The sequence below is a fragment of the Perca fluviatilis genome, chromosome 12 (genome assembly GCF_010015445.1).
Source record: "Perca fluviatilis chromosome 12, GENO_Pfluv_1.0, whole genome shotgun sequence".
Lineage (NCBI taxonomy): Eukaryota > Metazoa > Chordata > Actinopteri > Perciformes > Percidae > Perca > Perca fluviatilis.
Window position 1 is genome coordinate 21,092,317 of NC_053123.1, and position 16,325 is coordinate 21,108,641.

Here is a 16,325-nt window from a genome sequence, read left to right on the forward strand (position 1 = left end):
CAATAAGTCGGCGTGTTCCTTTTAACCAAATGTCTTCTCTTATGTTGCTTTTCTGTTATTTTGTACTCCCTCCCACTGTCCATTCGTACCATAGTCTCTACCCACCTTTAAAACCTCCCTCAATACCCACATATTCCGAAAGGTCTACCCAACATGACTCCACCCTCTATCAAAATCATCGATAGATTGCTTTCTTTTAATTTTCTATCTCAATCTTTTAAATGTTTGTTTTAATTTACTTATATTTGCCTTTTTAACTGTATTTTTGCTTGTTTTAACTATAAGGTGTCCTTGAGTGCTATGAAAGGCGCTCATAAATAAAATGTATTTAGTTGTTGTTGTTATTATTATTATTATTATTATTATTATATTATTATTATTATTATTATTATTATTACCTCCTGTATGTGACAATACAGTATTGTGGCACTGCTCTGCCTTTAGTCTTTATATTCTGATTGAATGAAGACAGAAAATGTAATACTCTTGACGCCAGACTCTTAACAAAGAAACTATTTTTAGCTATTACACTCCAAGACTGTACAAGACCACCCTGCCCAGCTACATATGCACACTCTGTTAACATTTTAATAAATCAACTGAATACATACTTTTTCAGGCAGGCATTTAGTTAATGTTTGTTTTAATCTTTTTCTGCTACTACTTTTACAACTTTTATTTTACATCTTCAGAACCGCAAGCATATGCCTCAGGCACACAATGTCTGAACAGGTTAGTAATGTAATTGAAACAAAGCCATTTAATTAAGTAAAGTCATCTCAGAAAATATCCTGACACAAAGCTAATTCAAGGTTGCCAGCACAGAGGAAACATGGTTAAGTAATAACAGGAGCCATTATTGATACCAGAAGAGTGCATTATAATTGTTTGGCTAAAAAACATTTAATTCACTGCCACACATCCAGCAGCCTGCTTATGGCATTGTTTGCCTCTTCTGATTTTATTTGTCAGGCATGGATGTTGGCATTCACACTTTTAGACATAAATACACCTTACCTGAAGTAAATAAATCCTAACCGTAGAATCAGCTACACAGGGGCAGTTATATTAAGTTGTGTCAGCTGTAGAAGAGGTCTAACAATCAACCTATCTATATTTGAGTTTACAAAGCAACATGATGTATTAACAGGTCCCAAAGAGCCAGAATAGACTCAGTCACAGTTGATCTCAAACTGTAAAATTCCTTGATCATCTGATAAAAGGAATGTAACATGTCAGACATGAACCAACTGCATCAACAGAGGAGCAGTGGGCTCAAGTTTAATCTTAGACACTGACAAATGCACTCTTTAGCTTAAATTAATCTAACTCTTGATGACAGAGTATGAACAATAGTGTTGTGATACTTTAGTTTAATCACTGTATATGGCACAAGCTTCACATGCTTTATGGTAGATCTGTTTACAGTAAAAAAATAAATAAAAAAGCCAAGGTAAAGCTCTCAGCTTTTAAACATGTTGATCCGTTAGTAATGCAGTAAACACGATGTCACCAGAAATTCATAAACTCCTGGTCCTTGTCTAGAAATATAGGAGTAGCACACTCTTGACTTGATTTCATGTATGGGATTGTACCATAGACCGTTAATATTAATGGACAACGCATCCGGTTTGGCGAAGTGCTGCAAATGTGGAAGTGCCTTAAACCTGCATTCTATCTGAATTCCAGTAGAGGGCGACACATGCGTTGAAGAGGTTGGTTTCTGTAGAAGTCTATGAGAAAGTGACCCACTTCTCACTTGATTTATTACTTCAGTAAACATTTTCATAATGTGTTTATGGTCTCAATCGCTAGTTTTAAGTCTTCTGCAACACAGAATGATAATTTTTTTAATTATGGTCTTGTTGATTTTAAAATTGGCGATAAAGCAGGGGGTGTTTTAGGGCGTGGCTATGATGTGATTGCCAGTGAAAGTGGGTAACGTAACATAGAGTGTAAGCAGCTCCTCCCTCACTCCTCCCTCTCATCTAAAATCGTCACATCCGCAACCAGGATGGCTGCGCCCATAACGGCAAACTCGATGAGTCATAACAGATCTCCACAAACCAATGGGTGACGTCACACATGGTTGGCACCTGTTTTTTTCCCACTGTAAGTCATCTTCTGTCCATTAATATTAACTATGGATTGTACACATACTTAAAGAGGACATATCAATTCACTATTTAAGTGCTTGTGTACATTTGGGTATCTGGAGTGCCTACCAACCCTCAAACTGTGAAATAAGACAACCCATTCATTTTTTGTCGGCTACCTAGATGCGTTGAAATCGCTGAAGTCGTTGAAGTCGTGGAATTACAACTTCTGTGTCCGTAACGTGATGCCATGGGGCCCAAAAAGACGTTCCCCCATATACTTACATGGCGAAAGAGACGTCTGTAAATCTGTAGGTCTGTAAAGAGACGGGCGCTATAACAGAGCGTTTCAGACAGTGTGAATACAGGTATATTCAGAGAGGCAGTATGAGTATTGTTTGTACATTAAAGCATGTAAACATGTAGTAGAAACCCAAAATACAAGTATTAACCTGAAAATGAACATGTGTTCTTCAATAAACTTTTACTTCAGTATATTGCAAGAGGATATTGCCACTAAATGCTGCTAAACAAATTCTATATTATATCAAACTTCTTCTCACATCTACCTTTTGTGTAAAAAAAACTATTTAAATTCATTCTGAACTTAAGGCATTTCTTCTTGAAAAAGAGAGTGTGATATCAACTATACTGCTTATACTATTGTACTCATTTGCTTGTTACTAAGTTGTAATGCTTTTTTCTAAAAAATCAATAAAAAGAAATGCGAAGTGGGTTATGACTCATGAGAAATCGATCCTGGTCAGGTTGAGGTTAATCTAGACCAGTTTTATACCTGGGGGTTATAGAATTATGATTAAAGAGATAGTTGTTTTATTTTACTATTAATATTTTGGTATATTTTTTGAATTGGGTATGTTTTTTGAATTTCTCCGGAAGTACTTGATAGTTTTAAACCTCTAGGGCTTCTCAGAGAAGGAATCAAATGATCTTTTGATGAAACTGCTCACCACTCTGCTGCCTGTAGTGGGGGTCATGAGAAAGGCATCACTTTATTTTAAGGGGGTCACAGTTGGACAAGATGGAGAATCACTGGCCAAGAGAAAAAAATATCCATAGAAATGATTTGTCATGAACTCAATTCAGGGGAAGGGTACCCTGTGGCATGTTACATAATTGATGTCAATCAGGCAGTCTTAGTGAGTTTCCTAACACAAAGATACTTAGAGTATATAGGCCTTTATTATTAGCATTTATGAGTAGGCTTACAGTAATTGTGCCCCATCTTTTGCTTATTCTGTAAAAGTAGTAGCAGCACTATAACACAAACTATTCTTTAATAAGAACCACAAGTATATGTAGTTAGTCAGCTGATAAAAATATACTATAGGCAAAGGCACGTTTATTTATATAGTAAAATTCAATTTCAAAGTTCTTTACATTCATTTCAAAGAAAAAAAAGAACACTGATAAAAGCAACCCTAGTGATGAAAACATCACCATCAAAAAAATAAATGACTGAAACACTACAATATACATATATAAATATAATGAGATTACAGTAATGGAAAATAAATAATTGTTTTAACTGCAAGTTAAAAAAAAAAATCATGTAAAAATGGATAATTAATAAAATAAAAATAGAGATAAGAACATAACCTTAATAAATGGAAATAATGATAAAATATGCATATATATATAAAATATGCATATATATATAAATAAATAAATAAAAGATGAGTGGACAAAGAATGATCCCTGCTTTGAGAAAAACTTGAAAAGCAATTAGGAGTATTAGATCTTACATTCTGGTGTCAGATCAACGCATGTGGAGGAACCGTGGGAATGACAGATTGATCAATAAACAAGTTTGTAATTATTACTATAACCATCCATCAGGCTGAGGATTTCATGTTGGTGTGTGAACTGTGAAGGATGAACAAAACAAACAAAAATCTGGATATAGTATTAAAGATGAAACCGTTATGTTTTTTTTTTATTAGTGGTGGCTCTTCAGTTACAGGAGCTAACCACTAGAGAGCACTTTGGTTATGTCTGTGAGCCTGACAGACATCGTTAACGGGTCAATGTGATTATAATTTACATCACTGCAGTCAGCAGCGTGTTGTCTCTATAATTACTTCTGCCACCAAGACTTTGATGATCTGTCTGACTACAAAAAGCATTGATCAAACTACAGTTGGAAGTCATTCAAATGCAAACACCTGTTGCCATTTAATGTAGTTTTTCTTTTTGAAGTACCCCTTCAAAATAAAAGACTAAGCAGCAATTCCAAACACACTTGTGACTACATCAAAACCTTGATGTTTTGCCCCGCTGATATCAAACCAGATTTAAAATTGCTGTATTTTTTTCTCAGTTTGTCCTAGTTCGCATTCTTCTGAACAACTCCAGGGCTGGGTGTCAAACCTCAAACACCAAACATATATTGCCTGATATTTTGGTACCATACTGGTTTATATATGTATGTGTGTATATATATATATATATATATATATATATATATATATATATATATATATATATATATATATATATATATATATATATATATATATATATATATATATATATATATATGTATATGAAAGAGAGTAGGGGAGAGAAATAGAGATAGAGAGAGAGAGAGAGAGTGGAGGAGAAGGAGAGAGAGAGAGAGGAGAGAGTGTATATATATATAGAGGGGAGAGAGAGGAGGGAGGAGGGAGAGGAGAGAGAGAGGAGAGGAGAGGGAGAGAGAGAGAGAGGAGAGAGGAGAGGAGAGAGAGGGAGAGAGGAGAGAGAGAGAGAGAGAGGAGAGAGAGAGAGAGAGAGAGAGAGAGAGAGAGAGAGAGAGAGAGAGAGGGAGAGAGAGAGGAGAGAGAGAGAAGGAGAGAGAGGAGGAGAGGAGAGAGAGAGGAGAGAGAGAGGAGAGAGAGAGAGGAGAGAGAGAGAGAGAGAGAGAGAGGAAGATATATATAGAGAGAGGAGGAGAGGAGAGAGGAGAGAGAGGAGAGAGAGAGAGATAAGGAGAGAGAGAGAGGAGAGAGGAGAGAGAGAGGAGGAAGGAGAGAGAGAGAGAGAGAGAAGAGAGAGAAAGAGAGGAGAGAGAGAAAGAGAGAGAGAGAGAGAGAGGGGAGAGAGAGGAGAGAGAGAGAGATATAGAGAGAGGAGAGAGAGAGAGAGAGAGAGAGAGAGAGAGAGAGGAGAGAGAGAGAGAGAGAGAGGCAGTGAGGTGTACATGCATACATGCAGACACATACACGATACAGGCACATACGTGTGCAGACAGATTAAGTGCAGACACATGCAAAAGAGACACACACAAAAAGGAGTATTATTAGGAGAGACAGGCAGCAGATAGTAGGCATACATACATACAAGTATTATTAATGATAATAATATGAAGTATATATATTAATGAATAATAATGAAGTATTAATGATAGTAATAATTAATGTGATAATGATAGTGATATATTGATAGTGATAATAATAGTGATATATATAAAATAATGATATATAATGATATATATAATATATTAGGCTATTATTATTATTAGATGATACATAGGTGGAGAGGGCAGGCAGGTAGTGCAGAGGCATGCATCATATTATTATTATGCATGCATGCATATTACATACATACATGCATGCACATATTACTATTACGCATGCATTACACATACGCTATGCATGCATGCATGACACATACATGCATATGCATGCATATGCATGCATGTGTTATTATTATTACATACATATGCATGCACATACACATACATGCATGCATATACACACATACACATGCAATGATTATTACATGACACATGCATAACATGCATGCATACAGTATACATACAGTACGCATATGCATAGCATAGTATTGCATGCATGGCATGTATATATTGATGTGCACATACATATAGTGTGTGTACAAAAAATACATGTGTAGGTATGCAAGACATACATATGTGCATACACACACATCATCATCATCATCATCATCATTACACATACACACATTACATACATATATACGCATGTGCATATACATGTGATTACACTATACATATGTGTGTGTATTGCATTATTACATATGAAGCTGCATATTATATGCTACGTATACATATGTGCATACACATACATACGATGCATATATATCATGCGGTATTACATGCATATATATATATACATATGCAGCTATATACATACAATTATTACATGCATACATGTGTGTTTATCATATGTGTGTAGTGTGCATACATGTGTGTGTTATAAAAAGCATATACATATATACATGTGTGCTGCATATATACAGTGTGCGTATATATATATGTGTGCGGTACATATACATGCATATTACATGCATGCATACATATATATATGTATGTATACATGCATATATACATATGCAAGGCATATATATGTGCATGCATGCATGTGCATAGTATGCATGTATGCATGCATGCATGCATATAGGTACATACATACATATGTATATGTATATACGTGTATATGTATGTGTATATACATACATATGTGTGCTATACATGTGTGTAGTGTATATACGTGATATGTATGCATATACATTACATGCATGTATTGCATTACATTTATGTACATGTACATACATACACATATATGCATGTATATGCATGTATATACGTGTATATGTATGCATATATGTGTATATGTATGCACATATGTGTATATGTATATAACATGTTGCATGTATATGCATGTATATATGTATAGTTTATATATATGTATGTATACATATATAGTATATACATATAGTAACGAGCATATAGATTACATATATTGTGTTAGCGTATATATGTATATATTGTATGTGTGTATATCATACATATATATATGCATATGTATGTGTGTATGTGTGTATATATAATGTGTATATATATATGTATATATATGTATATATATATATATGTGTATGTATATACATTTATGTATACATATGTATGTATATATTGTGTATATATATGTGTGTGTATATATATGTGTGTGTGTATGTATATATATATATATATATATATATATATGTATATATGTATATATATATATATTATATATATGTGTATATATGGCATATATATATATATATGTATATATATGTATATATATATGTATATATATATATATATGTATATATATATATATGTATGTATATATATGTATATGTGTATATTATATATATATATATGTGTATACATATGTATATGTGTGTATATATATATATGTATATACATATGTATATGTGTGTGTATATATGTGTGTATATAGATCTATATAGATATATATATCTATATATAGATAGAGATATATATATATGTGTGTGTGTGTATAGATAGATAGATAGATAGATAGATAGATAGATAGACACACACACATATATATATATATATACACATACCACCACACACACACACACACACACACCCCACCCAACACAACAACACCACACACACACACACACACACCAAAACAACAGCGGTATATATTTAAAAAGGTCAAAGTTGACGCCAAATCCTCCAGCATCGAGCCTCCCCAGGCGCCGCTCATCCCAGTGCATCATGGGAAATCTTTTGGCTCTTTGTATGGCACACAATAACATGTATACCTCAAGGTCAGTTAATTACCTGCTTCAAGTGATGTGGTCTGTGGTTTTTCTTTTAGATACTCATGATGCAGTTTTACGATTTAACGCTGCACCTACAGAGGGATATGAGAGAGACGTGGGCAACAAAACCACCATCCGCATCATCAACTCACAGGTGAGCAAGAGTCTGGCATGCATAAATAAATTATTGATAGATGTATACCTCAGAGCTGTGTTGCTGAAACACATGTAAAATGTGGAGTGGCAAAAGTTAGAAGTATAAATGATTTATGACTTCAGTCCACTTATTTCTTGACATATAGTTACAAACAATTGACACAATACTTTGGAGAGGATAGTCTTCCAGTGCCACCGTGTCGGTGGCACTGGAAGACTATCCTCTCCAAAGTAAATGTTCTCATGTTTTAACAATGCATTAAACTACAGAAAAGTATCATCTGTCAGCCCGAACCTGAACGATCCCTGTGTTAAATTATTTCTGTTAAAGCCGCTCTAATCAATATTTTTATATTTACAATGGATAAAATGACTGTCGTGTCATGTGAAAGGTGTCGCCTCACAGCAAACAGGCACTGCTGAGTGCTGAGTTTGCATGTTCTTCCCCTGGGTGCTCCGGTTTCTCCCACCACCAAAAATATGAATGTTAGCTAAGTCAGTGCCCCCCTGGCAAAAGAACTGGACCCCGGGCGCTGTGGATGTCATACCCTTTACCAAATAAGATGGGTGTAATGCAGCGGACGTATTTCGTGTATATGTATGTAAGTGCTTAGAAATGAAAATAAAGGCACCTTTAACCTTCGACAAACCTGGGAATATTTATCACCCGACTCTACAGTTCTCCTCAGCTCTGGAATAAGGGGGATACCGCTAGCCTGGCTCTGTACAAAGGTAACAAAGTATGTGTACCAGCAGCTCTGAAGCTTGATATTTAAAATGTTATATATCTTAGTCACCGCTGGTTGCCTGGCAACCTTGCGATGATGACAAGACTGTAAATGTTATTGTGCCGGCCCAAGAAAGAATACATAACTGCACATAAAATAACATGTTTTTTATTTTTATTTATGGGCACCTTTGAGAGCAAAGTTAGAGCAGACTTGCTGTTTTTACACTTCAGTTTTGTACAGGTTGATCAATCTAAATTTAATGTGTTTGTTGATGACATCTTTTGTTACATCTGGATAGAGCCAGGCTAGCTGTTTCCTGTTTCCAGTCTTGATGCTAAGCTAACTGTCAAATAAGCATATATTTTCCAAAATGTTGAACTATTATTTTAGGAGATTTGGGCTTTGATGTTGATTTAGTTTGGTTAAAATAATTGTTAACACACTGTTTGGCTTAATTTTACAACTATGCATATTTCCCTCTACAGATTTTGGCCAATCCTAAGCATCGATTCAACACAAGTTCAATCTACAAGAATGTGACTCTGGTGGCCTGGGATCCTGCACCTTACACTGTCAACTTACACAAGGTATGTTTTCTTTGTATCAAATGAGCCTGTTGCTCACACAAAACATAACCAGTTCATTATGTTTCCAGTTCATTCAGTAAAGTAGGACAATGCATAGTTTGTCATTCCACCCCAGTCGCGCTGCAAAGGAGGGTCTGGCTAGTCCTCAAGTCTTTTTTTAAACGTTCAAAAATATTCATGTAAGACAGTGGTTCATGTTTATGTTGTGTTTAGACCCCCTACTGCTAGATGGCTATGCTGAGACACACCACTAGTGTCCTTGCTAACAGTGCCTAGCAGTGCCTGACTTTTTGCTAGAAGCTAACAATGTAGCTATGGCTGAACTTTGGCCTACTTTAGCATATCAAAATTAGCTCACTAAGAACCTGTGACCCACAATCCCAAACTGGCAGTTTGATTTTCTGTGTACTGAATTGTTTACGTAAAGTAAACTTCTTTGACTTTTATGAACATCATGATGTCTTTATTTAAATATTATTTTTTCTAAAATTATACTTTAAAAAAAAAATCCCAATATATCACCTTACGCACAGTATCGAAATATATTGCAATATATTGAATTATGGCCCATGTATCACATCGCCAGATTCTTGCCAATACACAGCCCTAATCACAATCGTCTTGGGCGGTGCTAAGCGCAACAGAAAACTCAGATTCAACGGATTGTTTAGTTGGCTGTCTGGATTTATCCTGCAGAGATCTGAGGAGCAGTTAACCATAGTCCTCATAAATCCACCGGAGTTTAAAATTCCAACACAAAGAAAGCGGAAGGTAACGGACATCCGGCCGAAGGAGGGACATCCAGTGGAATTTCCGGCTGCACCTGAACAATCCCGGAAATGAAACCTCGTCGATTTAGACCATTTCAGCTACACAAAGTGCCCATGAAATCTGCAGCTGACCCTCCTCTCCTCCCCACCCCCCTTCTCACTAATTTCCGCTGCTTGCTCTTATCTATCTAACCTTCACCTTCCCTTGACATTACTCTGATTCATGTTAGCACAGGTTTAAAACAACACGTTTTTATTGTGACTCACTTTTTCATTCTTTTATCACCCTCTCTTCTCATCTTCTTCATGCTACCTTATAATTGTTATTTAAGTGAATGGTCAATAATTTCCAAGACTTCTGCGAGGACTGAAGCTTTTTTTTCTGCAGCTGCAGTACCTGTTCGGAGAGAGCTAAAAGGAATAAAAGAGATATTATTTTTTTCCCCAGAGGACAATATTTTATTAAGGAAATAGATTAATAATAATTCTAAACAAACAAATAGTTTAAAAGAATAAATTGACAAGATGTGTCCATATTGAGCATCTTATTCTATCCTATTAAAATTAATTTCCCCTTGAGGGACTAATAAAGGTTTTCTTTCTTTCATGCACCCAACATTAGCCCTCTTGCCTTATATAACGTTATAGGCTACTCAAATAGAAATGTATAGAAAATAAATGGGTGGTATCTGTAAAGCACACAGCCTTGTTCCTGCCTACATATAAATGGAAACCTTTTCCCAAAATACTGCTTGTTCTGTGGTGTTGGAGTTTCATATAACATTACTCAAATAGAAATGTATAAAAATGAAAGGGGCTACCTGTAATATGATTTTATTTATTTTTTGCCTAAAGGGCAACCTTTTCCTAAAATACTCCCTTGCTTTGAAGCCCAATACTGAAACAGCTAGTTTAAGAATTAACACAAAAAGGTTGATCAGTTAGTGTGTTACTGCTCTTGTAAAATGAGCTACAGTACAAACATGTTGAGCACATTACGTGGATGCAGCATGCTTCACGTTACCCAACAATAAACAAGGGAAAGCTGAACAAAGCCAACAGAGACAGGTAAAAGAAAGGTACTGGAAGGGGGTTTGAAGGACACAATGCGCGTCACTGACTCCTGACCTTGTTCTATACAGACCCGTTGAATTTTACTATTGACTTTGCCAAATTATATAAAGTGGCATGCTAAACTGGGACAGGGAGCGCCATGCAGTAATCCCCCTGTATACAAGAGTGAGCCAAAAGAAAGACATTGAAAATAATTTTAAACTTTGACTCATGTTAGGTCTCTGGACTAGAAAGGTGGAGGCTGGGGTGGTGGAGGCCAACAGCTGCCTTCTTGCAGAAATAATAACCAATCCTTCTGTCTACACATACCCACGAGGTAACAGTCTCGTTACGTCGCGGTGCCGTGGTTCGAGTGATGAACGGAAGGTTTATTATCTCGCTTGTACAGTAACTAACTAGCAGTGTAGCATTATAGTTTTAATAAGCTACAGTATCAAACACAACATATATCAACAAGTACTGTGATCCAGTACTTTCACAGCAATAAATTGGACTTGGTGGTCACAATCATTAATCGTAAGACATTTGCAACAGTAGCACTTACTAATTAATCACATTCAATGTCGTAATAAGTTGCAGCAATAGTGGTTACTGACATTAATAACACACACCTTTATTTCTCTGCCCAGAAACTTCAGCCTCCTAACTGTGTGTATTCCGGTTTGTTTGGTCCCATAGATACTCCATGGTGAATAAAACTTATCTGTCTCACTCATCAGCATTTCACGGAAAAAAGTGGTTTCTCTCCAAAGGCAGCGAAGAACCAGTTCAGTTGACTCGATAAGAAAAGCGGTGTCCCTGTTGTCCGATTTCTTAACGTTTTCTCTTCTGCAGAGATGAAACACTGATGCGTGTTTCCACAGGATCCAGGGTGTTCCCAGAACACCAAAAATAGACCACACATCCGGAAAATGAAACTATTTAATTAGATACAAACGTTTGGCTGCGTGCCTTCATTCAGCAACGGGGTTGCAATCGAAAAGCACAGAGGAGAGCACCCTTTAGCAGCTTTTGCGTGCAGTGGATGACAATGAGAAGTGGGTGACCAGAGTATTTATATCCCCAGTCACCTGGGCACGGACCCCTGCTGTGGTAAATAGGGAGTCAGAGTTCTTGAAGGTGACATATAGGTGTGAACTACACTTTTGTAGTTCTTAGTCCTCCGGCCGTCTTTTCTCATTCTGGTGTGACTTTTAGGCTTTTACAGTTGCATGGAGGCCGCATTCTCTTTGTTTGAAAAGGGCGCTCAGGCTGCATGGTTTCCTTTGTTTCAGAGGTCACATGCTCTGAGATCTTTGTTTAAAAGATAGTGTTTAACCACACTGCTCGGTTCCCAAAACAAAGTAATTCATAACTATGGATCTATGGAAAAGCCCAGTATTTCAGGAGGCTCTCTTTGCTTTTTGAAAAAAACAAATGGTAGACAATGATCTAATGTTCATTTTGTCTCTACTGGTAAATTAGAGGTGGTACAATTTATTAAAGAAAAAGTATGAAAAGGATAAATTATATGATGATGGGTTTCTGCCTTGAATGGTTGTAGTAGTACAAGTAGTGTATTACAACAGACACATACATGCAGTGTACGTCTGTTCTCTTGTAGTTGCCTCTGTACACTTATCTTTCCATTTCCTTGCCTTGCCTCCTTAGAGGAGATATACATACATGCACGCACACACACACACACACACACACACACACACACACACACACACACACACACACACACACACACACACACACACACACACACACACACACATATGCTAAGACATGATGACATTTTTATCTTCAGTACACAGCACAGTGACATTATCAGCATGCAGTGTGGCTATGCAATGCACTCCAAAGCAGCACAACTGTGCAGAGGCTGGTGGAAATGTAAACGCTGTAAGCTCATCTTAGAAACTCCAGCATGTCAGTATCCACATCATGTCTCTTCGACTATTATTTTATAATGCTTTCTCCCTCACACAGCTGTATAACATTAAAACATCCAATTATACCAGGAGTATTTGTTTACCCTAAAAGCGACAGACCATTATTATTCTCATTTTTTCTCATTGCCATTGACAACAAATGGTAGACAATAATTGAAGGTCCTTCAGAAATCTGAGGTGAAAGGAAACAATTTACTGAAAATCACAGTTTCATTTATAGTATGAAAAGGATCAATTATATATGAGGATGGGTTTCTTCCTTGAATCCATTATAAATGCTATTTATTTCCATGACTAAGTGACTCACTGATTGCTTATAGTTTGAACAATTGTACTGTACTGAATACGTACATTAGAATAGAATAAAATCAACTTGATTATCCATTATGGCAGAAAATATGTATTTTTATTCAATGCATAAAATGTACGTATATCTACATTATTTATCAACAAAAACAATATGTGAATATTGTAAATAAAACATCAGCCCACTAACTGTGAAAGAATACACAAATGAAATCACATGTGCATGTAGTACAAAGCCACAGCTACTCTATGACCACACAACACGACAAAGCATAAAATGGCAGTCTGTTATTTTCCTTGAAGAGAAGTCATTAAAGTACAACCTCAACATGTTTTTTTTTTTACATTCAGTGGCAATAACATCATTGATATTTGCAAAAAAGAACATTCTCCATTACAGTTGTAAAAAAGTGTGAGATACAGTCCAAAAGGTTGACTGTAATTTAGAAACCAGCATGAAGCTCTGATAAAAGCATGCTCTGTCCATCTGGAAAGATCTGTATTGCATCACACGTAGGGCTGCAAGTAACGATTAGTTTCATTGTTGATTAATCCGACGATTATTTTCTCGATTAATCGATTAGTTGTTTGGTCTATAAAATCGCAGGAAATGTCAGTCAGTGTTTTCCCAAGCCCAGGATGACGTCATCAAATGTGGTGTTTTGTCCACAACTCAAAGATATTCAGTTTACCGTCAAAACGGAGTAAAGAAAATGGAAAATATTCACATTTAAGAAGCTGGGATCAGAGAATTTCTGAAAATGACTTAATTCGATTATCGAAAGAGTTGGCGATTAATTTAATAGTGGACAACTAATCGATTATTTGATTAATCTTTGCAGCTCTAATCAGAAATCTCAAAGTAAATATTTGTCAGAGGAATAGCAGTGAAAGGAGTCTCTAGAGTTCCATATCTAGCTTGCATCTCAGTTTGCCAACCCACTTGGAGTATTCATTTCCATAGAAAAACATTGTTAACTTATCGTTTATCAAGTTGACTTATCATTTTCTCTCAGCAAGCAATATAAGCACATCATTATACTACTTTGTATTTACATGTAGGCCTACAATTACTTAGTTAAAAGTTTTTAAAATGACATGTACTCCTTATCCATCATTGTAAAATCCAAAGCTATGATATGCAAATATTTTCCAGTCTTAAGAGTTTAACTGCTGGACAAAAGATGTCCCCTACTTCACTTAAACATTGCTTGAATGTTCAGACTTTGATCTCAGATTTAAAGTGAGCACAGAGAAACTTTCCCTCTTCAGCAAATAAATATAGAAACAGTCTTTGCACAAACATCATTCTGCACAGTGAAGCTCAAACATTCAAGTGAAGGAACGGTAAGAAAAAACACATTTGAGTGGAAGGGGACTCTATTGACTCTGCACACCTGGTCCGCCTTTGTGCTTACTTAATTACTTTCTCTATGGCAATGCATCATTGCCTGTTGGAGGTGATTTGGAGGGGGACTGAAATCCTGGCACTTCATAACTGCCATATTGATTTCATTTTGCTTTTTTAAACCGTACAAAACATGTTTATTCACCAAAGTGGAGAAGAGTAATGATGTTGTTTTCACTGCATGATTCAACCTTCCTGTAACTGAGGTGTTTGTCTATCTCTTTCTTCATCAGTGGTATGCCAGTCCGGACTACAACCTGTTTGGTCCGTACACGGAGCACCGCAAGCTCCATCCCGGCCAGCCCTTCTACATCCTTCACCCGAGCTATGTGTGGCGACTCTGGGATGTGATACAGGGCAACACTCAGGAGAATATCCAGCCCAATCCTCCCTCCTCTGGCTTCATAGGTAAGTGCATACACGATACATGCACATGGATACGTACAGCTGTTATGCATGCCGTGTAAGCCTGTTCTCTTGTAGTTATCTCTGTACTCTTATCTATCCATTTCCTTGCCTGTTTCTGAAGCAGATGTAGACACAAGCAGACACACACACACACACACAAGCTACATTTTTATATTCAGGCTGCACAGTGAAATTATCAGCCTGCAGCACCGCTATGCAATGCACTCTAAGGCAGCACATATGTGCAGGGGTTGGCAGAAATGTAAACACTAATCTCATCTTAAAAACTCTCCAGCATGTCAATAACCATTTCATGTCCGTCTCTTCCACTATAATTTAGTATGCTTTCTCACTCACACAGCTGTATAACATAAAACATCAAATTACACCAGGAGTACCTCAGAAGCAACAGACCATTATTCATATGGTTGAGCCTCAGTATCGAGTGACACTTTCAGTGACACTAAATGTACTGACTGTCTTATTCTACTGTCAAGAATTACCGAGACCCAGTGCTAATACGGCGGCGGTGCCTTAACGACCGTTATCTACCGGACCGAATAGCAACGCGGATTTCGGTGCCTTATTTAGGTGCCACTTAAATGCCTACGCTTCTCTCCGATGCTTCGAAAAGTTAGAGGGAACTGAAACATCGCCGCACGGGACGCTAGTTAACAAACACTTGACAGCAGGTAACGTTAGACTACCGTTAGCTAGCAGCTGGAGTAAACACGGTTAAAATGCTGACCGCTAAACGGTGTAAAAGTGTGTCTGTATTTCACTGGAGAGGATTGTAACACCAGACTGTAGCTGCCGGAGATAAAAAGCAGGAGATAAAAAGCTAGAAACTAGATTTGAATGTTTAGGCAAAAGTATCAAACAGCAATAAGAGTCTACATTCATGCTAGCAGCTTTGTGAGGCTCACAATGACAATGCTTATATGCTGGTGTTTAGCAGGTATACCGTTTACAGCGTCCCCCATCTTACTTTAGTGTGTTAGCATGCTAACATGTGCTCATTAACATTCATTTCGGCCATTTAGGGTACACAGAAATAAGTCGGAAACACAACATTAACATAATCACCTTTTTTCGTTGCTTATTTACACATCCAGCAGTTACTAAGCAACATTTATTTAGAGTTGTGTTAAGTCCAATATTCACTCTTTTTTTTTTTAGCGCTGTTTTTGACCTCTACCATCTCCTGAGGGACTATCTGGCTTTTTATCTGCTAAATGCTCCACT

General features: G+C 36.7%; 1 protein-coding gene across 1 annotated transcript in view; it reads left to right on the plus strand.

The window, feature by feature from the left end:
• The window catches only part of LOC120569870 (beta-galactoside alpha-2,6-sialyltransferase 2-like), a 52,265-nt gene that overhangs the window by 20,139 nt on the left and 15,801 nt on the right, over positions 1–16,325 (plus strand). Inside the window, exons 4-6 of the mRNA XM_039818013.1 lie at positions 7,757–7,854; positions 9,073–9,174; positions 14,906–15,080. Of these exons, the coding sequence (XP_039673947.1) occupies positions 7,757–7,854; positions 9,073–9,174; positions 14,906–15,080 (375 nt within the window). The remainder of the gene's footprint in view (positions 1–7,756; positions 7,855–9,072; positions 9,175–14,905; positions 15,081–16,325) is intronic.